The 26,760-nt window shown below is 38.7% G+C and overlaps 1 protein-coding gene across 2 annotated transcripts in view; it reads right to left on the bottom strand.

The window, feature by feature from the left end:
- Nucleotides 1-1,696: 1,696 nt before the first annotated feature.
- Nucleotides 1,697-26,760, bottom strand: part of LOC126486454 (F-box only protein 21-like) — a 102,608-nt gene continuing 77,544 nt past the window's right edge. For both annotated transcript variants that reach the window (XM_050108949.1, XM_050108950.1), the window contains 2 exons: nucleotides 10,239-10,461; nucleotides 1,697-3,876 (listed from right to left, as the gene is read on the bottom strand). In XM_050108949.1, the coding sequence (XP_049964906.1) occupies nucleotides 3,683-3,876; nucleotides 10,239-10,461 (417 nt within the window). In that variant the 3' untranslated portion in view covers nucleotides 1,697-3,682. The remainder of the gene's footprint in view (nucleotides 3,877-10,238; nucleotides 10,462-26,760) is intronic.

Below are 26,760 nucleotides of genomic sequence, written 5' to 3'. Positions count from 1 at the left end.
GACAAAGACCTTGTTGGCCGAAAGATTCTTCTGTGACAAACTTTTTCTTGTGCCTATATGTGACTCAGCATCTCCGCTATATGCCGAGTTGTAACTTTCCTTTTCATAATTTGTTACATTCCATCCTGGATTTTCCAGTGTTTAACATTATAATTTTCTAGTAGAGAAATCCAGCATTATCCAGGTATTTATTTATTTATAGCTGTGCAACCACACCTGTAGCATGGAGCATATGGTTTTGTGCTGAATGGGGCTATGATGTTCCTATCTCCTGAACTGTATCATACAACGACATAACTTGGCACTTACATTCAGAGATATATGTGCATACTGTCTGCAAAATCTATTGGGAATACAGTTAGTAGCAAATAAGTAAAAAATTATGTCATCCCTCATGCGGTACTTTTACTGCACGGAAAGTGGAAAAATAGTAAGCAAGAAATGTTAAAATGAAGTCTTTTGCAATGGCACTGATACACAAAACATTCTCAGTTTTCTTGCCACGTCAATTTAGGATAAAATCTTGAGCTTTCGACGAAAGCCTCCATCATCATCGTCACGAGCAACTGACTGTCTTCACAGTTTCTGTGGTGGCCTTATACAGGGTGGTCCATTGATAGTGACCAGGCCAAATATCTCATGAAATAAGAATAAAACGAAAAAACTACAAAGAACAAAACTCGTCTGGCTTTAAGGGGGAAACCAGATGGCGCTATGGTTGGCCCACTAGATGGTGCTGCCATAGCTCAAAGGGATATCAACTGCATTTTTTAAAAATAGGAACCTCCATTTTTTATTACATATTCGTGTAGTACGTAAAGAAATATGAATGTTTTAGTTAGACCACTTTTTTCACTTTGTGGCAGATGGTGCTGTAATAGTCATAAATGTATAAGTACGTGGTATCACGTAACATTCTGCCAGTGTGGACAGTATGCGATTCATGATACATTACCCGTGTTGAAATAGACCGTTTACCAATTGCGGAAAAGGTCGATATCGTATTGATGTATGGCTATTGTGATCAAAATGCCCAACGGGCGTGTGCTATGTATGCTGCTCGGTGTCCTGGACAACATCAGCCAAGTGTCTGGACCATTCACCGGATGATTATGTTATTTAAGGAAACAGGAAGTGTTCAGCCACATGTGAAATGTCAACCACAACCTGCAACAAATGATGATGCCCTAGTAGGTGTTTTAGCTACTGTCGTGGCTAATCCGCACATCAGTAGCAGACAAATTGCACGAGAATTGGCAGGGCCGGGGCGGAGGCGAAGCCGGCAGGGCTGAGGCGGAGTGTCACAGTTCGTGTGGAGGTGGGGGTGAGGGTGAGCCAAGAGGTGGGATGGGCAGGTGAGGAAAGAGATGGTTACTGGAGCAAAAGCAATTTTTCCCCCATATGCATGGGATATATGCTTCACAATGGTTCAAATGGCTCTGAGCACTATGGGACTTAACAGCTATGGTCATCAGTCCCCTAGAACTTAGAACTACTTAAACCTAACTAACCTAAGGACATCACACAACACCCAGTCATCACGAGGCAGAGAAAATCCCTGACCCCGCCGGGAATCGAACCCGGGAACCCGGGCGTGGGAAGCGAGAACGCTACTGCACGACCACGAGCTGCGGACATACATGCTTCCAATATTAAGTTTGTATGTACTGTTATATTTTGAAAGAATAATATGCACTCCATTTGTAATGACAAATTTATTACTGGTTTTATTTTGTACACTTACATGTAGTAACTCCCATACATCAATAACTTTATAACAATTGTAATAAAATTCCATTATTTCAAAGATATGAATGATCTGCTTGTTTAACCAGTTACATTATTTCAGACAACAGAAAATTGCAGAGGAAGTTCATAAATTGCATACACATGTACAGAGCCATCATATTTTTTTGTACATTAACAAAACTTCTGTAAATTTCTTCCCTATGGTTGAATTTCCACACAATCTTTCAGTCTTTTTTTAAGGAACCAAAGTAGTGTAACTAACAAAAATTAAATGCTGCCGTTCAGTGAGTCTTGATAATAAGTGAGCCACCATGTTCCATGTGGTGCATAATCATGAGCAAGCAGCTTTTTAACACACAAAGAAAGAAACAAATTTAACATCAGCAACAACTATACTGAATCACTTAATGGTATCAAAATTTCTTTGATCTATTAAGATTTCCAGAATGTAAATTGTTATTTACCCTAGATAGATACACGCAGAATTTAAACAGGTGTGCTATGTGAACATGATAGTCTGTACTTGAGCACTGACTATTATCAAAATAATCACACAAAGTAATCACTGTTGCATTATTTATAAATTCTGGCAACCATAAATTTAACATTAAATAACTATGGCCTCTTAGTTAAGTTTGGCTTCAATGCCACATCTTCAGTGTAATTAGTTAATATAACTGACAAAATGAAAATATCTGTCCTGTGCATTCATAACTTCTCAAACACAAACCAGTCAGCTAATAAAGTTATACAATAATATTTACAGTTATCCAAGCAACTATGAGGTATTCAGTGGAATCAGGTCCTTCATTTCTACCCAATTCCTTTTAACTTATACCAAAACAAGCTTTATTTACTGTTTAATATTTCACAAGAAAAAGCTAGTAATATATTAAGCAACACCATTTAAATTTCAAAACAAAATGGAAATCTTTAGCAACACACAAACACACACACTGCTGTTTTACCCGGTTCCATAGCAGTACTAAACCATAACAATGCAGTATTTCCTGGCTTTTTCCAGACTTCTGTTTCACTTCATTACATGAAGTTCTCTGTACATGTTTTTCTATTAGAATATATTACAAGGAAATCTTTGTTTTTGAAATTTGATTTTGACAAATGGTGTCTTCATGTATCACATCATGAAAGCCCTTGAGCAATAAACTTCACAGATATTTTGCAATCAATACAGTGTTCCATTCACATACCACACAATTTGCAAAGAGGAAAAGAACATTATTGAAGGACAAACACTTCTGTTCCACTTTTAAACATTGTGGAAGTCTTCATAGAATAGTGAAATGAAATTATGCTGCCAGGAATAGCTCGTTTAATAATTATACCACCAATTAAGAAAACCATTTTTAATGAATTGTAATAGATGATTTTGGCAAATAAACAGCACTGGAGATATTCTCACATGAATAATTAATACACAAAGATAAACATTAAATAAGAGGAGAATATATTTATGAAATTTAAGACAAGTACTTCAGCATTTAGATGACTAAACCCTTGTTGTGTATAAATATTGATATGGATATGCTATTTTTGCATTTAACGAAGAAGCAGGGACAAGATGAAAGAATGAGGGAACGTGCCTAGAGCCATCTTCCAATTTCTGTGTACCACTAATCAAATTCTGAAATCTGGAAGTAGATTTTCTAAGAGGCATAACTTTTAACATTTTCAATAGTATATTCATTTTCACATTTAGATGACCAGTCACAAAGCAGTACTTACTATAATCTAAGTATGAAAAGCTGACTTTATTGCACAGTGCATATAACTTCATTTGGTTGCACACTCTTAAAATCACCAATCTTGTGATCAAAAAATCCAATTCAGTTGAAAATCCTTACAACTGACTTCTGCATAATAAATAGAGTGTGAGTTTGTGACAATTGTACTATTGCAGAATTTTGTTCTCTCACATTTCACGTGCCTGCTCCAAGCAGGGAATACCCACTTCCCTCAACAAACGCATGCGGACCTCCGAATCTTGTGGATATTCCTCTTCCTTCTCTGTGTTTGGTTGGAAGTATGTCACACAAAAACGATCGAAGTACCGGCCAACTTCTGAGTGGGGAATGTAGGCTGGCTCCATACAGATCTCAAGATTTTCTGTAAAGGGAATCATTACATGAAAATTTGTAGACTAATAACGTAACTCTCTAAAAATTAACATTTCAAGTATAAAGCTGCTCAATATAAAAGTGAGTGGTTTAGAATGTACAAGAAAATTCGCAATGAAAATGTACTTCAATATTAATTTATTATTTTCTTCATTCAACTATTAAGCGATCTAATTTTGAGGCTGCTTAAAGAAGGAAGTGAGGAAAGGGAGGGATGAGTTAACATTGCATACAGCAATAGTTTATATGTAAGACCGGTTCAAAAAATTGCCAATAGCCAAAACTAAGTGCGCTAATAACTGACAGAAGTTGTAAGAATAATATTGTACATAAATGTTTTTCATTACACACACTTCTGCCTCATTTGAAATGTGCTTATCCAGCATATACAAATCAAGTGCTATTCTTTATTGTCAGGGTGCCTTTTGTAACACCACCCTTGGGCTTCCTTACAGTAAAATTAACAACAGTATTTCAATTAATTACATTTTATTTAATGAAGTACTAATACCACTTACCACCACCAACCAATATTTTGATTTAAGTGTTATCTCTGCATTTTTATTTTTTAAACTCTTGTTTCACATATGAAAATTCAATGATTTGTTTCTCTTCTCACACAGGTGGCAATGATGTTCGTTGACAATAAACAAAAAGCTAGAGAAGTAACCTTCACTCAAGACAAACAGCAAACTAACACACAATTTTTGTGTGTCTTCATATTTTTGTGGAGGTATTGACTAATCCATCAAATTTCAGATGTGCAGCCAAAACAACATTCTTCAACTGATATTTCAGCTATATACCTTTTGGCTATCTTCTGACTGAGCTGGTGAACTGAAGATACAGCAATCAGTTCCATACTTTAAATGTAAGAGCCATGTCATTAATCTTGTAGCCACAGAATACACAAAGTCCAGAGGTGATGCTTGGTGGCAAAGAGCTTTGTATTAACTGAATCAGTGGTTAGATATTCCATCCACACTGGAATATTAATGCATCAATAGGCGTTGCACTGTAGCAACATATTTGTGGGTTGATCAAAGGCATTGCCACATTTCAGGCTTTGTCCAGGGTGAAAACGCTATCTCTGTTAATTCAAACAATGGAAAATCCCGGATGAAATTTAACAATATTACGGAAAGGAAAGTTGCTACTAACCATATAGTGGAGATGCTGAGTCACAGATAGGCACAACAAAAAGACTCTCACGGAATAAGTTTTCGGCCAACAAGACCTTTGTCAACAACAGATGACCACACACACACACACACACACACACACACACACACACACACACGCGCTTCTGTCTTGTTTAAAATGTGTCGATGTTTGTTTATCCAGCACATGCAAATAGAGTACTATCCTTTATTGTCAGGTTGCACACGCAACCCCAACTCTCACAGCTTAGAGTGGTCAGTGCCAATGTATTGCTCTCTTACTACCAATCTGTTGCATTGTAAGAGCTGGTGTTCGTTGCATCTCATGAACTATACACATCAGTTGCCTGATGTCAGAAAGGCCACACTTAAAGGTAACTTTGTAAAACATAGCATTTGGTCTCTTTGTCACAGTCCCGAAGTCCAGCTGTCTTCAGTGGAGGGCAAATGAATTATCTTCATAATTGGTGAGAATCTGAGCTATTTTTGTTAACTCACTTCCAAAGTATGGTAGGAAAGCCACGGATTTAATCATCTGAACTATGTCTTCCTCGATCCTTTCATCCACCTTAGGTTTTAGCTATCGTGCCTTGCGTATCTGTTGAGTGTACCCATATGCTTATAAAACTCTTCCAAGTGTAAAAACTCAAACTGTAGAGTGTTCTTGTGAGTAATGCTATATGCCCTATGAACAAAAGTTTTAAAAACAGCCGTCATCTGGTGGGAGAGGCTGCTGTTATTTGCATGTAAACACAAGACCTTATCAGCGTACTTGTGAAAACTGTATGTTCCAAGGTCCATCATCTTTACATAGAACCAAAACACCCTAGAACAGAAGGCAGCTCTCCTTTTTGATTTTTACTGTAAACTGAATATGTCAATGGATGGAATTTACAATATTCAAAAATTGACATAACTCATTCTCACCATGGGATCACACTCCAGAGGTGTCAACATTTCTCCAAAATACTGTGGATTGTATTCTACAAAATTCAGGAGCATTTCCCTCAAAGTCCTCAATAAACTAATTTGATGTAAAACAGTCTACCTTACTGCAAATAAAATTTTTGGAAGAGAGTGGCTAAATATTCTCTTTCACAAAAATTTTTCAAAGCAACATATTTGTTAAGAAGTACAAATGTCAATTTGGGTTGCCATATCACAAACATTCAATTTTGTCATTGTTGACAGAGGGTGGCATTTTCAGTAAGCAACCATTTCAATCTAAGGTTACAAATACTTAACCAACAACAAAAACAACAACAAGAACAACTAACATATATTGAAACACCTTATGGCATAATCCGTACCACTTTGGGATTACAGCTTGATAATAAATTCAACTGGGAGGAGCACACCACAAAACTGCTGAAGCGTCTTAACAAATCTCTGTTTGCAATGCGAATTTTGTCAGACATAGGGGATATAAAAATGAAAAAGCTGGCATACTATGCTTACTTTCATTCCATAATGTCATATGGGATTATTTTCTGGGGTAATTCATCAAGCCAAGCTAAAGTTTTCCGGGCACAAAAACGTGCAGTAAGAATTATATGTGGTGTGAACTCAAGAACATCCTGCAGAAGCCTGTTTAGGGAACTAGGGATACTAACTACAGCTTCCCAATATATTTATTCCTTAATGAAATTTGTCATTAAAAATATATCACTTTTTCAAACCAACAGCTCAATTCATGGAATCAATACTAGAAATAAGAATAATCTTCACAAGGATTTAAAGTCACTTAGTCTTGTACAAAAAGGTGTGCATTATTCAGGAACACACATTTTCAATAACTTGCCAGCAGCCATAAAAAGCTTAACAACCAATGAAATTCAGTTTAAGAGAAGCCTAAAGGATTTATTGGTGGCCAACTCCTTCTACTCCATTGATGAATTTCTGAGGAAAACCAACTGATTTGTATATAAGTACAACATAACTTCTGCACAATTTCAGTGCAGTAATGTGTTCACTGAAAATTTGTGTGTGTGTGTGTGTGTGTGTGTGTGTGTGTGTGTGTGTAAGTATAATCTAACTTCTGCACCATTTCAGTGCAGTAATGTGTTCATTGTAAATAAGTATTACAGTAGTTGTATTACATGTTTCTTACCTTATAAATAAATATAAAACTTTTTTATTTTAAATTCAGTGCAATAGTATTTGTAAAATGACTCTTAGTGTTCATTAAAAAATGACGATCATTCCACTTGGGACCTGTGGAATGGTACATTAGCTTATTTGTTTTAGTTTAAATATTTGACATGTATTGTTGTTTTTCTGACATGTTCCACATCCTGGAGGACCTCCTCACTACGGATCAATTGGAATGAAAGTAAATCTAATCTAATCTAATCTTTAGGCGGGGGAAGGGGATGTTACCTTCATAGTATCTGATGTTATTGAATTTAGCATATGTTCAAATTAAGGAGTAATAAGAAACACACATTTTTTGTTTTCTCCAAAAAAAATTCCTGCCCCGAGATGGAGATGTTTCCGATTATGACTTTTTGTGTTCTACATGTTTAGGCAGAACAACAACAATGATGGTATTTGAACAAGATGAAGCCTCCTGTGGTTCAGATTCTGCATCAATAGAGGAAGAATTAAATACCCTGAGCCAGTCAACTACAGAGGTAGGTGTTAGTCCTGTTAAGAAACCATGGTCAGTGAAGTTGAGTCGTAAGCTCTATGCATCAAGAATGCGCAGAGAAATTACTAAAGCTATAAATGAATACACTACAGCAAAACTGACCACACTCTTCAAAGTAGAAATTCTATCTTCAGAAGAAAATGAACCAAAGCACTCTTGAATATTGTGCATCCTACAGTGAAAAGCTGCAAGTTTTAACTTTTATTCCAGAGACTTTTTCAAAGAAAATAATTTTGAACTACGTTCCATCAGTATCAAAGTACATGGTAGACATATCAAGAAATGTATGGTCTGTAAAAGGAGTCTTTGAAAGACCAGATCCCTATTATGGTCATCCTGTAGAAGCAGATCAGATTCAAAAACTGCTGTCACTTTATCTGGAAGATAAATGGAACTGTTCTTGCCAGAGTGTCAACAAGAAGGATACTATAACAGTCATAGCTGGAGTTGTGAAAGTGAAGAGGTACACGACTCACAGTATTAAAGAAACTCTAGCAGTTTATAGGAGCACCTATACAACTTCACATATTGAAAGATCAAAACTATATGCACTACAACCTAAGTGGGTAGCTCTGTGCCCACCTAGAGGTGTCTGTTTATGTGTGTACAGCACGAATTTTGAACTTTATGTGGTAACTTGGAAGAACTTCCTGGAGCACGTGACATATGACACCTTGATCAGGTGTGTGAAGTAATTAGTAGCCTGTGATGTAAAGTGAAAGAATTGTAGTTTCAAGAATGTGGTGACTGCCCTGGAAAGGAAGGACTGTCTTTACAGACATTTGGCCTGGAAGACATAGCAAAAATTACACGAGACATAGGAGGAAAATAAACTAATTAAAAAAAAAAAACTGTTGCCTTTGACAGTTTCATTGGCAAACTTGGTAAATTGTCAGTGAAAGCAATAACACACCAGCATCTGAAGAAATTGCAACAGCAACACATTGCAGAAGTGAAAGAGTGTGTACAAGCTGAAGAACTATGTTTACTGCTTCACTGTGATTTTGCTGAGAACAAAGGTATCATTGGAGACCACGTTTCAATTTTTACAGGAGTGACATATTTTCAAAACAAGACCACAAGTGTTGCAGTTATAAGTGATGACAAAGTACATGATTCAGCGCGTGCTTTGCTAGCAATGCACAAAATCCTTGAACTGCAAACAGGGGCAGAGAAGATAATCGTTCTTTCTGATGGTGCGCCTAGGCATTTTAAAACTCATTACCAGATGTTTGAATTAAGTCGCCTGCGCCAAATGGGTATAAGTGCTACTGGTCACGGGAAGGGGCCTCGTGATAGTGGAGGCGGCCTGCTGAAGCACCATGCTACAAAACAAACTTTCCAGACCAAATACAGCTGCAATTCAGAATGTTCGGGATTTTACGAGAGTCATGAAATCTTACACATCCCCAGCCCTCATTTGTTCATCCAAAGGGGAAATCAAAGAATTTCGTGAGCAGAAAAAAGAAGAATGGTCCAAACAAACTATCCCTGTGGAAGAAATTCAGAAGACACATTTTTGGACTCAAAGTGATGGACAGATTCATACTGCATGCACTTTAAAGAGCAAGAGCATTTGGCCAACACCTCAGAAATAGCAGGATAATATTCAGATTCACAACCTGAAAAAGGGATGTTTGTAACATGTGTGTATGACTCTGACTGATGGATTGCAGAGATTACAGACATCAGTTATGAGTTAAGCAAAATTGTAGTGAACTTTATGTTGAACATGGACCAACTGCTGGATATAGTTTTCCAGCTGAAGGACAGCAACAATGTCATCAGTGCTCACTTCCTGTTAACAATGTTTTGAAAATTGTAAGTGCTCCAGTTCTTATTGGTTGAACAGGAAGGCATCATTCTATATCAAAGGAAGATATTGAAGCAGAGGACCACATTTTTAATTCAATGACTGGCTAATTTCAGTACAAAACAGAGATCACAGAGGTTGTATAAACTGAAACATTTAAGTCTTTGGACCTTTCACATACATCTTGGAACCATTTAAAATGATTGAAAAACGAGCGTCTTACTCATCTTTCAAAACTAAAATTATGTTAAATAAGGCTAGGTTTTGATTTTTATGACCCCATTATGTGATAATGTGGGATTGGCATTTTTGAAAAAAATTTTCCATAAATTATAAAAAGTGGCATGCGAGTCCAAATTGAGGATTTCTTTGTAATCATAAAGCAATTATCTTTCAAATAAAAAAACCAACAAAATATCTAGAACTGTTCCAGAGACACAGCATTTTAAATTTTTTTACACTATTCACATCTTCAAAACAGTATGCGCAGTGTGATCTTCGGAGCAGTATCTCTGAGCAGATATTTTTTTTTTTTTTTTGGGGGGGGGGGTGGGGGGGGGGGTGGGGGGAGTGCTCCTTACTTAGTCCTTCATTTTAACACATGCTGAATTCAATAACATCTGAGGCTATGAAGGTATTATTTTTCTTAGCTTGCCTGAATTGATATGGACTATACCTTATAAAATTCTCTTATGAACAGATAAATTTGCTGTTTCAAGATGTCTTACCTTGGGCTGCATATCTTGTTGATCCATCCTCTACAAGAACATTATAAAATGGTTGATCTGCTTTTTTGCTGAGGTTATCAACACCCATCTGCGTAATCCACTCCTTTGATTCCATACATAACAGGTCCCATCCATAGATTACACATCTGTAGTTGAAGAGTCGATGCTTCATGATCATTCCAACGGCAAATTGTACAGTGGGGTCACGTAATTTTGGTTCAATCTGAAAACCAAATCATCAAATAACAAATCTCATGTGAACATCAATTATATTAGCAAATGAAAGCTTCTAAGTATTAGTAACAATGAGTATGGGAAAGACCAACCCTAGATTGTTCATAGTATCTAAAGAAAAGTTGCACTGACATTATGGCCCACGTGTGAACAAAATGATGATTTATGTGCTTGTTAAACAAATTATTATATTTACAGACTTTTGTTTATGTGTTCACTGTCAAGTTCCACAAATGCTTATGATTAAAATGGTACACTCACTAGAATTTGAGAACAAAAATGTGACACTCTACATACACATCTTGAAGACTATGTAGGAGGGGCTACATAAGAGCTGACTCAATGATAGAAACGCTGAGGTGGCAAAGTGGTTAGCAGACTGGACTCGCACCTAGTAGAACAATGGTTAAAACCTGTGTCTGGCCATCGTGATTTAGGTTTTTCGTGATTTCCCTAAACCGCTTTGGGCCAATGCCAGGACGGTTCCTCTGAAAGGGCATGGCCGACTACCTTCCCCATACTTCCTTAATCCAATGAGACCAATGACCTTGCTGTTTGTTCCCCTCTTCACAACCAACCAACGATAGAAACAGCACTACTTGATACACAAATGCACAGGAAAACTGACAATCGTATGAAAAAATTTTACGCTTAACTGTTGCCAGCAATATTTTTAACAAACAACACTGCCACACACATTAAGCATCAAAAATTGTTTAACAAAAGTGTTCTGGCCTATTTTTGACTGGATTTAGCATAATGTTGGTAGTGAGGTCAACACATGAACAGATACGGAGCTGCAGCATTAGATGGCCAAGGATAGCAGTTGACAACAGCTACATCCTTGCGTAAGGCATTCGTCTGAAATAATTCAGAAGTGGTGGGTTCCTGACCTAATACAGTAATGCTAGTTTATGATTTTTTACTTTTCTCCTTGAATACAAATATAATACTTAAAACCATTCCGTGTTACAACCACTGAATTAATGAACAGAAACAGGAAGAAATGAATAAAATGAAGTCCACAGACGAGAAACATCAAAAATACAACTAATGACACCATCCTATGCCAACTTATTCTTCCTATCCAGTCAATACCTGAAACTTCTGGTCTGATTCAGATTCAATTATGATATTTTCGAAATCTAAACTCGTGGCAGGGAAACCTCCATAAACCTCAGCACCTACTCCGAAACTGCACTTCACCTGATCCTTCTCAACTCAACGAGCCACCTTCCTAGATGTCTATCTCCAACTCTCAGATGGCTCCTTAAGTAAGTCTGTCCATATCAAGGTACACAAACCACCAATTGTACCTCCACTCTGACAACTGTCATCCATTCCACTTCTGGAAGTCTCTTCCTTACAGCCCCACCATCCATGGACAACATATCTGCAGTGGACAAGAAGAGTTATCCAATTATACTGACAGCATTATCAGGACCTTTACTGAATCACAATATCCTATCCAGCTCATCCATAAACAGATCTCCCATGTCATCTGCTTCCTCTGATAACAGTAAAACTGCTAACCAGCCACTGACCAGTACTCTTCTGATTACCCAGTATCTCTCTAGCCTTGAAAAGCTCAACCACATCCTCCACAACGGCTACAACTGCTTCTCATCTTGCCCCGAGATGAGGGATCTACTTTCCACATCCCCAATGTAGTGTTCTGTCACCTAGCCAACCTACAGAACGATTTTGTCCATCCCTATCTCATCCTATTTCCAATTCTGCACCCCATGGGGCGTTCCCTTGTGGTCAGCCCAGGTGCAAGACTTGTCCTGCACATCCACCCGATACCTCCCACCACAGTTCAGTCACAGGCATTTCCTGCCCAATAAAAGGCAGGGCCACATGTGAAAGCAGCTTTGTTATGTATAGCAGTTTGTCTGGGTATTATAAGTACCTGAACTGTCTATTTGCATGACTGACCGAGGCGAAACTGTGGCAAACCACAAACTTAGCCATCCAGTTGCCGAACATGTAGCTCACCATAACACAAATGACCACAATAACTGTCACTATGTGGGCCATTTGGATTCTCACTCCCACCACACATTTCTTCCCCTCCGTTCAGACTGTGCACCACCTTCTTCTGACTCCCCCCCCCCCCCCCCCACCTCTGATATGGTCAGTCTCTCTCTCTCTCTCTCTCTCTCTCTCTCTCTCTCTCCCCTTTTTTCATCTCCTCTCCCTTCCCTCCCCCTCCCTTTCTGCCTCTTCATCTTCACCTCTCTCCTTTTTTCCTCCAAACTGAATCTAAATAATCAGTCTTGCTATGAACATATGTATGTGTGTGTGTGTGTGTGTGTGTGTGTGTGTGTGTGTGTGTGTGTGGGCACGCGCGCGCGCGCACACGCTATTCTGATGAAGGCATTTGGCCAAAAGCCTTGTCTAACAGTCTTTACATTGTTCCTATCTGTGACTCAGTATCTTCGCTATATGGTGAGTAGGAACTATACTTTCCATACAAGGTGTACAACTTTGCTTCCGCCGTTTTTTCCCCAACATTTGAGGCTTTAATGAAACAAATTGGTTACACATGTATCATTCAAAGTATTTTCCATTGCTGGCCACTACTTTCTCCCATCTTTTCGGGCAGGGTACGAATCCCGTGTCGAAGAAATTTTTCATCTCTTGAAGCGATCCACGAATCGATACAATTTGTGACTTTATGAGATCGGAAGTGTCGGTCAGCCAGGCCATGTGCCGTTGATCTAAACAGGTGATACTCAGAGGGACCAATGTCTGGAGAATACAGGGGTAAGGTAGGACTTCCCATTTTAACGTTTCCAAGTACATTTTGACGTCTTTCACAATGTGGGGTCATGCACTGTCGTGCTGCAAAACCACTATCGTACTTCTCGCTGTATGGCAGCCATTTGTCTTTTAATGCTCTACTCAAACGCATTAATTGCAGTCGATAACGAGAACCTGTGATAGTTTCACTTTGATTTAAATCCTCATAGTACACAACACTGAGCTGGTCCCACCAAATGCAGAGCATGATCTTTGAGCCGCAAATATTTGGTTTGGCCATCGACGTGGAAGCATGGTCGGGATATCCCCATGATTTTTTGCATTTAGGGTTATCGTAATGAACCCATTTTTTAACCTCTGTCACAATACGATGCAGAAATCCCTTCCGTTTTTTGCCTCTGACGCAACTGTTCACAGACATGCAAACGCTGTTCAACGTCTCTTGGTTTCAACTCACAAGGGACCCAAGTTCCTTCTTTCTGAATCATGCCCATAGCCTTGAGACATTTTGAAATGGCTTACTGTGTCACTCCCACTAATCGTGCCAATTCTTCTTGAGTTTGACCCACGTCTTCACTCAGCAATGTCTCCAATACTGCATCTTCAAAAACATCTGTCTTCCACCACTATGCCAGTCGACAACGGTCATTTTTAACGTTCTTGAAGCGTTGAAACCACTCACAACAAGTTCTTCCACTAATAGCATCCTTACCATACATACTTGAAAGCTTGTAAACTGACATTTTCAATCAAGAACAACTTTATCATGCAGACACAAATCACCTAATGTTTGAATGAGGTTATATTGACCGAGGTCCAAGCTAACTGCCTGACATCTGCGATCTGTTTCTTTTGACCGCTACTTACCGTTGTCTCCACCTATCGGCAAACAGCGGAAGCAAGGTTGTACACCTTATAATATTGTCAATAAATCAATCTACTTAGAAAAAGTTAGTGTTTTTAAAATGCACTACTGGTTGTGATTTGATGACACGTTAACGGCAGATAGATCTGCAACTCACAGAAACTAATGGTAGGAGATCTAGAGAGGATCACACTGACATGGCATCGTATTTCTTAATTGTTGTCCATGTAACATGAGATTAGTCAATGTTGCAGTTTTTTATTATCAAAATATTGTTTCTGCAATTTGTGCAGGTAAAAACCAAAATTTTGTGAGAAAATTTACTTGGAAGAAGCATTAGCAATTATACAACCACAAATAGCTTCAAAAATTACAGCTGACAGTGATGTATAGCACAGAAAGTAATGGACCAAGTCAAGACTAAAGATATGGCATAAAAATGGAACATAAATTAAATAATTAAAAATGTGTGCAGAAATACTTGTCACAAGAACCAAGCACAGTTACTGCCTGAAGATAATATAAAGAAATCCCCCCTTTTAGTTAGTACAAAGCTTTAAATGCAGAGTTACTGGAGTTGTGCTTCTGCAACGATTAATGTCAATGAGATTATGAGGCTACATGAGAGCTTTGTATTATATTATAGGACCTTTTTTCTGAACAATAATCTTTTATACATTGAAAGTGGAAGGAAGTATGGAAACCAAATGTAATATTCTCAGAATAATTATTTTCCAAGACACAGAACTCGTAGTAGTTCAGCACTCTATCGTATTTACTATAAACAAGTTTTATCACAAGAAATACAAATAAGGACTAATGCATGAAAGTTGCTGCAGCATGTGTGGCCAACACTGGTGAAATGAAGTAGCTTTTATCCGAGAGGTTCTTTTTCTGTTTTTGATTTTGCAGTACCCAGGCACTTGAACACTACCAACAACTTGTAATAGCTTCAAACTAACAGATTTCTCATAAAATAGAAATGATAAATTGCCCCGCTGATTAGTTTGTCTCCACCTTGAATTGGAATGAAATATATGGTTTTTTACTTTATTTTGTTTTTTTAATATGTGAAGTTTGCCTCAATAGTAAGAGGTGGAACAAATGAGAAGCACCATTTGTTACAGTATTCTGTTAGAACTGCGGAGGGGGAATCCACAAAATGTAACACAAGGCGAACAGCTTACAGATTCAGGTAAAATGTCTTCTTTTTTCCCTTATATCGTTTAATTTGATTTCATCACAATTTCTTTACAAAACTGTACTGAACCAATAAGCCAACTATAAACTAGGTTGGTATCACCAGAACCATCTGTAACTTTTAGTTGCAGAGACGACTTCGGAGTTAACTACGGGGCTCGGCAAAAATATGTAAACTACCAAGAACAAGACACATTACCATGCCTAATATGGTGCAGAAAAACCAATGGCATTCAAAACAACTAGAAGTTATCTCAGAATGATAAACACGGGTCCTGTATGACTTTCAAGGGAATCGTATGCCATTCTTCCTGCAAAGTAGTGGGAAGTTCAGGTACAAATGGTAGTAGAGGCTGATAGCTATCATACACCCTTCTCTCCAAAGCAGATCACAAAGGCTCAACAATACTGAGATCTGGTAACAGTAGTGACTAGAGGACAACATTTCATCCTTGTGCTCACAAAAATCGGTTCTGGATGGTGCAAGTTTGTGAACAGGTGCCCTGTCATTTTAGAACACAGCATCACCAATGGGGAAGAAGCATTATACAATGGGATGGACCTAATCAACCAAAATGGTCACATAATACTTGGCAGCAATACAACCCTGCACAAATACGATGCACCAATCGTCACCGAACCTCCGCCATGTTCCATCTAATGCTCTACACTCTTGACAGAATTTCAAATCAGTATGAAACAAGATTCTTTCCTCAAATGACTTTCTGCCATTGCTCCATGGTCCAGCATTTGGTTTGGCACCACGTTTTCCACATATGTGCATATGCATTAGTCCGGGTGGATTTGAAACTCCAGCTCACACTGTAATTCCCGACTGGTAGAGTTCCCTTCATGTCGCTTTGGTGCCGAGAGGGTTTTTGAGTGAGACTTAGTTCTGCAGTGACTTTTACAGTTGTATTCCCCCCTTATTTTTCGCCACAATCCCCTTAAATAGCCATCTGTCACTTATTGGAAGACATTTTTCCAATTTTCCTGTACATGGTATAAATCTTCAATACGGTGCCTCTTAATACATGAAACATTTTGGGTGCCTTGGTTACAGAAGCACTCACCATACAAGCACCAACAATTTCCCCACATTTGAATTTCATATTAACAGAATCTTCCGTCGGTTCTTGGTAGAACAACATTATAATAAATGAAAAGCACCAGTTTGCTTTTGTTCTACAAATGTCTGAGGATGGCCTTGTAAGCCAAAAACTGGTTTACAATAAAAGTAATATTGTAGAACAAAAGCAAACTGGTACATTTTAATTTGCTTAGCCCTGACATAATGCACTCACAACTACATAGAACGCTGTTCTGACAATGACTGACACTTGCAACGTATTGAGGACATTTCACAGGTATCGTTCATGATTAAATACAACAACACAACTTGCACGCTTCATCAGCAACTGCATGTGTGTTCTAGCATGCATTTCTTGCAGTGTTTCCATAGTTTTGTCAAACCCCTGTATTTAAAGCCCTTCAATTAAAGGTCTTGCAAAACTATTTTTACATTTTTGTTTGTAATGTCTGATTGTGTACAAGCTAGTTGCACTTAAGAATTCCAATATTATGAAAACAAAGTAACTATGTTTTGATACCCATTATCCTCTCAGTCTCCCTATTATCTCTTGCTTCTAGTCCCTTTTCAGGCATCAGACAATGTAAGTACAACACTTACAAGCTTACATCACTTTGTTCCCTACAACTAATCTCCCCCTTACTTCTGTTCACAGTAGGTTTAGGTGTGACAACCCCATCCCCACCTTTTCATACAAATCTTTCTCTGGCACTGTTTCCCAACCACATTTTCTCACTAACACACTGTTTATGGTGGCCAATATCTATGTTTTACTCCCCACATATTAATGCCACCATTGTTGTAATCTTTCTTTCCATGCAGGTACTCATTCTCAGATCTTAAATTCTGAAAACTGATCCTCCCATCATATTTCCTACATATACCTTCAACCTATTTCTCTGAGGTTTAAGAGGGACACACTTTGGATTCAAATGTTTGCAATTAAGTATGATATTCAAGCTTCTATCTATGGGTTTGTTTTAAATAAATTTCTGATGCCAGTAACTTGCTGTGGAGAAAATTATTTTATGGACAAGCTCATTATTTTCACATTTATAGGCCATTTCAAATACATAAAATAAAGGCTTCTATCAGTTCAATCATAAATTCAGTTTTTTACTCTTTGAACATTTACCTAACTCTACTTAACCTTGTGGCTTTCATGTTGGATTTTGTTTGTCACATTTGAAATAGTTATATTTAAGCACAATATTGCTTCCTGTTCACAGAATACAATGATGTTATGACAAAAGAATGTGTGTGTAAAACACTGATCATACAGACCTCTGCTATTTTAGAACAGATGTGAGCGCAGTTGCAAGTACCAAATGATTAAATGACAAAACTATTAGGTTGGTGAATAAGTTTGTAGCATTTTCTATTGGTTTAATAAACACAGTAGAACCAATAAAAGAGACTTAACAGTCATCATCAATATATTCTCCTTCACTATTTACAACAGTCTGCTGATACTGGGGTAACTTCTCAATTCTGCAACTGTGGAAATCACTTTGGTTTCAGGCGAAGAACTCATCAAGCCATGTTCAGAGCACATTTTCATCCAGAAACAAAGTTCCTTGAAACTTGTTTGATAGAGCGGAAAAGATGAAAATCTGAGGGCTCAAGATCAAGTGAGTAAATTGGGCATGGAATTACACCGCAGCCCAACTTCTGTAAAGTGTTTTTTTGTCAGTCTATTAGAATGCAGGCAGGCATTATCGTGGAGTAGCACCACTTTGCACAGTCCTCCTGGTGGTTGTTCTTGGATTGCATCTACAAGACATTTCAGTTGTTGACACTAAATTTCAGCAGTCACAGTTACACCTCAGAGAAGCAATTCTTAGTACAGCATATTGTCACTGTTGTGCCAGATACATAACATTATCTGTTGTACATGCGTGCATGTCTTTGTACAGGGAGTTGCTGCTTTGTTTGGGCTCAACCGTTCCTTTCTTTTCCTTACATTAAAGGTACCATTTTGTTAGCAGAGTAATTTATGGACAGTTTCTGATTGGAACAATTTATTGATACATTCAGTAAGCTACACGAGTTATACACATAAAGCTCAATACACAGAATAAAATAAAACACAGCGTCCGTAATTGGCCATAGCAAAACAAAAGATATTCACACAGCATGGAGGCGTAGATTCTAAAATCCCACATCCCCACTAGAATTATGCCTGGTTCGACTCTTATAGCCGCTAGTCTCAAACAGGTCAATTGCTGCCCTGTTGTCACATGATAGTTTGACGGGGTCTTTTTTGGGATCTGGTGATACTTCATTGCATAGTCTTTGAAGCCATAGAGCCTCTTGACATGCTGAGGTCAGAGCCATATATCCTGCCTCAGATGTAGATAAGACCACTGTTGGCTGTTTCTTACACTGCCAAGATATCACTACTCCTGAGATTTAAAGAGATATCCAGTTGTTGACTTCCTGTCTTCAGAATCTCTGGCCCAATCTGCATCACAGTAACCTACTATGCGGCAGTCCTCTGATTTATAAAACAGAAGTTTCATATCTTTAGTACCTTTTAGATATCTGAAGACTCTTTTGACTGCTTGCCAGTGCAGTATGCCTGGATTATTACAAAAACAGCTAACAATTCCTATTGGAAAGGCTAGGTCCGGCCTTGTTCCTATTTATAGCTTCTTGCTCTTGTTCTGTTTTCGGACACACATCATGAGTGAGCATCTGATTACTGTCCAGTGTTGTACATATTGGGTTACAATCTTTCATATTTAATCTGTAGAGAATTTGTTCCATATCGTGTGTCTGATTCATCCACAAATAACCTTCTTTGCAGTTCCTAGTAATTCGGATGCCTAAACAGTTTGTAACTTCACCAAGATCTTTCAGCTTAAATTTTTCTCTGAATTTGTTTTTAAAAGCATCTGTCTTGTGAATTGTTACTAAAAATGAACATATCAACCACATAAACAGCAACTATTAAAATGTCTCAACCTTGATTTTTATAATAAACACAAGGATCAGCTGTTGACCTTTTGAAGTTTAGATTCAATAGTGTGCCATCTAATTTCATGTTCCATCAGCGAACACCTTGTTTCAATCCATATACTGCCTTTTTCAGTCTTTTTACACCATTATCTTTCACTGCCTTTGTAACTGGATCTACTTCTGGAACTTTCACATAAATCTTTTCATGTAAGTCCAACTTGTAAGAGAGCTGTGACAACATCTACGTGATCAATGTCAAGATCATATTTAGCACCCATAGCAAATAAATATCTTAATGAGTTATATTTATGACTGGCACATATGTTTCATCATAGTCCAGGCCTCGCTTCTGAGCACAACCTTTTATCGCTAGCCGTGCTTTAGAGCATACAATGAGACCTTTCATATCTTTGTTTCTTTTAAATACCCATTTTGCTTTTAATGGCTTTCTATCTGTAGGTAAATCAGCAGATTCCATGTGTGGTTCTCTTTGTGAGATTGTAACTCCTCTTGTATTGTCTTCAGCCAGTTTTCAGTATTGTCTGACATCATCGCTTCTTCCAATGTCAAAGGATTGCAGTCAGTTGACTGTTTAGACTGATAAGTTTTCAAAGTCATGCAGTTTCTCTGGTTTTGGAACTCTTGATGACCTTCGTATTTGCTGCAGTTGCTCATTATCATTTATTGGATCGTCTGGACTTGTTTCGTCATTGCTGCTAGTATTCACTGAACTACTACTTGATGTTACACTCTCAGGTTCAGGTTCAATTTCTTCTAATTCAGTTGCAGTTACTTCATCTTGCTTTTTCCTCTTTCAGTTCCCTCTTTACACTGTTTTGAAGTATCTTCATCAAAAATCAGATCTCTCGTTTTTATGATTCTCTGACAGTTAGGTTCAAAAAGTCTGTATGCTTTTGAATCTTCACAGTATCCTTCTAAAATACATTCAACACTTCTTTTGTCCATTTTCCTCTGTTGGCTCTTGGAATGTGAGCATATGCCTTACTTCCAAATATTCTAAGACGCTTACTATTCGGCTTCTTGTTTGTCCAATCTTTCTCAGGGGTCTTGTTCTTTAGCGCATCAGTCGAGGACCTCTTAATTAAATAAACTGCAGTGGAGACTGCTTCTGCCCAGAATTTATTTGGCAAATTTTCTTCAAAGAGCAGGCATCTTGCTTTTTCTACTGTTGAACGGTTGTAACACTCAGCCACTCTGTTTTGGTGGTGGTGGTGGGTAGTGTTTAACGCCCCGTCGACAACGAGGTCATTAGAGACGGAGCGCAAGCTCGGGTTAGGGAAGGATTGGGAAGGAAATCGGCCGTGCCCTTTCAAAGGAATCATCCCGGCATTTGCCTGAAACGATTTAGGGAAATCACGGAAAACCTAAATCAGGATGGCCGGAGACGGGATTGAACCGTCGTCCTCCCGAAGGCGAGTCCAGTGTGCTAACCACTGCGCCACCTCGCTCGGTACTCTGTTTTGTTCTGGTGTATATGGCGCTGTAGTCTGATGTTGGATTCCTTCCTTTCTGAAAAATTTTATCAGATTATCATTTGCATATTCTGTACGATTATTGGTGCATGGAGTGCAGATCATTTTTCCAGTTTGCTTTCTACTAGATTTTTGAAGTCTCGTATCGGTTGTGCTACTTTATTTTTATTTCTGAGGAAATATACAAATACTTTCCTAGAATAATCATACATTAGAGTGAGGAAGTATTTGGCTCTTCCAACTGATCTAGTTTCCATCGGCCCACACAAATCTGAGTGAACTACCTCGAGAATTTCTGACTCTTGAGCTACATTGTGGAAAAGGTGGTCCTGTTTGTTTTCCCTCTAAGCAAATTGCACAGGGTGTATTTACTGCTCCCTTGTATGAAATTCCACTAGCCAGGCCTTTACAAAGTGCATCCATAGCTTCAGAATGTAGATGACCTAGCCTTTTATGCCACAAGTCTGCACTATTTGCCTGCAATATGGATTTTGCCTCAAAAATTCGATCATATGGTTGGTCTAGTCAGTACATTCCATTTGCTAATGACGCATTAGCAACCATGCATCGTAAATATGACAACCTTGTTTGTCAAATAAAATTGAATGACCTTTTTCTACTATTTTACTGACAGACAGTAGATTTGTGCTTAGCTGAGGTTAATATAGAATATCCTCTACTTTGATTCTAGCTTTCTTGTTACCAGTAAGAACATCTACAAATGAAGATCCTACGCTTTTTAGGGGTGAGTTTTCCTTATTTGCTATTAAAACTCGTGAGCCTGTCAATGCTTCAACACTACTTTCATTACAAGGACATTTAGACTCATGCGCTGATGTGCCCGAGTCTGCGTACCATTCTGTCTGTGTATCTCTACCTGCAGCTACTGTTGTGAGAAATGTCTGGTATCTGGCTGTCTTGGTCGAAGATTTTTCATTGTTTTTCTTCTTGCTGCAACAGTTTTTATCCAGATGCCTGCACTTGTTGCAATAATAGCACCTGGGACCCTTTCTGAGTATTACATCGCTTTTTTCCTTGTCGATTCGCAGAGCAGCATCACTAATCGATTGTTTATTACAAGCTTCATCGTTTATTTCTTGTAGTAATTTATTTTAATGGAGTCTCCTCTGATCGGCACATTTGAATTTTCTATGCTCATAACCATAGACTTATATTCGTCTGGTAATCCTGCAAGCAGAATTCACCCAATCCATTGCTCTTTAACTTCAAAATTCAAGCCATTTAATTTTTGTGACGTGGAAATTATCTTTGACACATATTCTACTGACAAACAATTCTCCAGTCTGGTTGACAGTAACATTTTTAATAACCCTACCCTTCTGAAGAGACCAGAATCTTCGTAGACTTTCTTTAGCTTGTCCCACGCTCCTTTTGCTGTAGATGTATCTTGCAAGTGAACATATATAAACGGATGAACAGAGAGTATAATTTTGGCTCTTGCTGTACAAATTTTAGTTCCATCCTGTACTTCACCACTGACACACCCCCACAATTGCTCGTGTTCTAAATATGTTCACATAGTGAATTGCCAGGTACTGTAGTTTCCTCTTCCCATCAGCTTTTCAATTGTAGGCTATAAACTGGTATTTACTGGCACCATGATTTTAGCGATTACATCGTTCCAAATTACCGCGCGCTGCTGCTAATTTTCCTGAGCCGGTGATCTCGTAATTTTTTAGAATATTATGCTGATTTATAATCCTGTTAGTAGAGTAATGTACGGGCAGTTTCTGATTGGAACAATTTATTAATACATTAAGGAAGCTACACGAATTACACACACAAAGCTCAATACACGGAATAAAATAAAACACATCGTCCATAGTTGCCCATAGCAACACAAAAGATATTCACATGCCAGGGAGGCATATTTTTCAAATCCCTCACGTTTCTTGTCAATAGTAACAATACAGGAGAGGAATGGTTGGTGGTGTTCGCAAGCCAATTGTTGATGAGGAAGCAAGGTGCACATATGGTCACCTACTGATTTTTGTAATTTTGGCTTAGAGCATGTGGTACCCATAACCATAATTTTTCAACCTTCCCCAGCACATGCAAATGTTGCACAGTGGTGGAATGATCACAGGTCATCACATTTGCCACTTTTCAAGTACACTGATGTGTATTATTATGGACTAACATGTTTAAACAATCTTCAACAAATCCTGTACGTCTTCCTGAATGTGGAATGTCACTTATGTGAAAACGATCCCCCTCGCTCAAAATGAGGAAGTCGTGCTCAATGGCATTATCTTCCCCCCCCCCCCCCCCCCCCCCCAATCAGTCCACTGACTGGTTTGATGCGGCCCGCCACGAATTCCCTTCCTGTGCTAACCTCTTCATCTCAGAGTAGCACTTGCAACCTACGTCCTCAATTATTTGCTTGACGTATTCCAATCTCTACCTTCCTCTACAGTTTTTGCCCTCTACAGCTCCCTCTACTACCATGGAAGTCATTCCCTCATGTCTTAGCAGCTGTCCTATCATCCTGTCCCTTCTCCTTATCAGTGTTTTCCACATATTCCTTTCCTCTCCGATTCTGCGTAGAACCTCCTCATTCCTTACCTTATCAGTCCACCTAATTTTCAACATTCGTCTATAGCAACACATCTCAAATGCTTCGATTCTCTTCTGTTCCAGTTTTCCCACAGCCCATGTTTCACTACCATACAATGCTGTACTCCAGACGTACATCCTCAGAAATTTATTCCTCAAATTAAGCCCGGTATTTGATATTAGTAGACTTCTCTTGGCCAGAAATGCCTTTTTTGCCATAGCGAATCTGCTTTTGATGTCCTTCTTGCTCCGTCCGTCATTGGTTATTTTACTGCCTAGGTAGCAGAATTTCTTAACTTCATTGACTTCGTGACCATCAATCCTGATAAGTTTCTCGCTGTTCTCATTTCTACTACTTCTCATTACCTTCGTCTTTCTCCGATTTACACTCAAACCATACTGTGTACTCATTAGACTGTTCGTTCCGTTCAGCAGATCATTTAATTCTTCTTCACTTTCACTCAGGATAGCAATGTCATCAGCGAATCATATCATTGATCTCCTTTCACCTTGTATTTTAATTCCACTCCTGAACCTTTCTTTTATTTCCATCATTGCTTCTTCGATGTACAGATTGAAGAGTAGGAGCGAAAGGCTACAGCCTTGTCTTACATCCTTCTTAATACGAGCACTTCGTTCTTGATCGTCCACTCTTATTATTCCCTCTTGGTTGTTGTACATATTGTATATGACCCGTCTCTTCCCTATAGCTTACCCCTACTTTTTTCAGAATCTCGAACAGCTTGCACCATTTCATATTGTCGAACGCTTTTTCCATGTCGACAAATCCTATGAAAGTGTCTTGATTTTTCTTTAGCCTTGCTTCCATTATTAGCCGTAACGTCAGAATTGCCTCTCTCGTCCCTTTACTTTTCCTAAAACCAAACTGATCGTCACCTAGCGCATTCTCAATTTTCTTTTCCATTCTTCTGTATATTATTCTTGTAAGCAGCTTCGATGCATGAGCTGTTAAGGTGATTGTGCGATAATTCTCGCACTTGTCAGCTTTTACCATCTTCGGAATTGTGTGGATGATGCTTTTCCGAAAGTCAGATGGTATATACCCAGACTCATATTCTACACACCAACGTGAATAGTCGTTTTGTTGCCACTTCCCCCAATGCTTTTAGAAATTCTGATGGAATGTTATCTATCTCTTCTGCCTTATTTGTCCATAAGTCCTCAAAAGCTCTTTTAAATTCCGATTCTAATACTGGATCCCCTATTTCTTCTAAATCGACTCCTCTTTCTTCTTCTATTACATCAGACAAATCTTCACCCTCATAGAGGCTTTCAATGTATTATTTCCACCTACCTGCTCTCTAGTCTGCATTTAACACTGGAATTCCCGTTGCACTCTTAATGTTACCACCATTGCTTTTAATGTCACCAAAGGTTGTTTTGACTTTCCTGCATGCTGAGTCTGTCTTTCCGACAATCATATCTTTTTCGATGTCTTCACATTTTTCCTGCAGCCATTTCATCTTAGCTTCCCCGCACTTCCTATTTATTTCATTCCTAAGCGACTTGCATTTCTGTATTCCTGATTTTCCCCGAACATGTTTGTTCTTCCTCCTTTCATCAATCAACTGAAGTATTTCTTCTGTTACCCATGGTTTCTTCGCAGCTACCTTCTTTGTACCTATGTTTTCCTTCCCAACTTCTGTGATGGCCCTTTTTAGAGATGTCCATTCCTCTTCAACTGTACTGCCCACTGCGCTATTCCTTATTGCTGTATCTATAGCGTTAGAGAACTTCAAACGTATCTCGTCATTCCTTAGTACTTCCGTATCCCACTTCTTTGCGTATTGGTTCTTCCTGACTAATGTCTTGAACTTCAACCTACTCTTCATCACTACTATATTGTGATCTGAGTCTATATCTGCTCCTGGGTACGCCTTACAATCCAGTATCTGATTTCGGAATCTGTCTGACCATAATGTAATCTAATTGAAATCTTCCCGTATCTGCCGGCCTTTTCCACGTATACCTCCTCCTCTTGTGATTCTTGAACAGGGTATTCGCTATTACTAGCTGAAACTTGTTACAGAACTCAATCAGTCTTTCTCCTCTTTCATTCCTTGTCCCAAGCCCATATTCTCCTGTAACCTTTTCTTCTACTCCTTCCCCTACAACTGCATTCCAGTCGCCCATGACTATTAGATTTTCATCTCCCTTTACATACTGCATTACCCTTTCAATATCCTCATACACTTTCTCTATCTGTTCATCTTCAGCTTGCGACGTCGGCATGTATACCTGAACTATCGTTGTCGGTGTTGGTCTGCTGTCGATTCTGATTAGAACAACCCGGTCACTGAACTGTTCACAGTAACACACCCTCTGCTCTACCTTCTTATTCATAACGAATCCTACACCTGTTATACCATTTTCTGCTACTGTTGATATTACCCGATACTCATCTGACCAGAAATCCTTGTCTTCCTTCCACTTCACTTCACTTCACTGACCCCTACTATATCTAGATTGAGCCTTTGCATTTCCCTTTTCAGATTTTCTAGTTTCCCTACCACGTTCAAGCTTCTGACATTCCACGCCCCGACTCGTAGAACGTTATCCTTTCGTTGATTAATCAGTCTTTTTCTCATGGTAACCTCCCCCCTGGCAGTCCCCTCCCGGAGATCCGAATGGGGGCCTATTCCGGAATCTTTTGCCAATGGAGAGATCATCATGACACTTCTTCAAATACAGGCCACATGTCCTGTGGATACACGTTACGTGTCTTTAATGCAGTGGTTTCCATTGCCTTCTGCATCCTCATGTCGTTGATCATTGCTGATTCTTCCAGGTGTAATTTCCCACCCCTAGGACAAGAGAGTGCCCTGAACCTCTATCCGCTCCTCTGCCCTCTTTGACAAGGTCGTTGGCAGAATGAGGCTGACTTCTTATGCCGGAAGTCTTCGGCCACTAATGCTGATTATTTATCAAAATTTAGGCAGTGGCAGGGATCAAATCCGGGACCGAAGACGTTTTGATTATGAATCAAAGACGCTACCCCTAGACCACAGGTACCATCATGACACAAATGTTTCTGACTGCCTCCAAAGCTGTCACCTCTCTATCGGACTCAAAGAGAAGAGTAAGTGGGAAACGTTCTAATTTCTCCACTTGGAACTTTTCTAATGTCCACAGCTTCACTTACTATCTCCAAATGACAAAAGGACAGTATGTGAACTCAAATAGCAACACTGTACTACAAATAAAAATGAGAATCTATCAATAAACCCATATCAACTGGAACACCAACAGGCAAAACAGAAATGCTAAGAACTTATACACCAGCCTAATATATTAAAAATAAGATACCAAATTTTT

Source organism: Schistocerca serialis, chromosome 1 (genome assembly GCF_023864345.2).
Source record: "Schistocerca serialis cubense isolate TAMUIC-IGC-003099 chromosome 1, iqSchSeri2.2, whole genome shotgun sequence".
Taxonomy (NCBI): Eukaryota; Metazoa; Arthropoda; class Insecta; order Orthoptera; family Acrididae; genus Schistocerca; species Schistocerca serialis.
The sequence above is the reverse complement of the archived record's forward strand: the minus strand, read 5'-3'. Positions and strand labels throughout refer to the sequence as shown.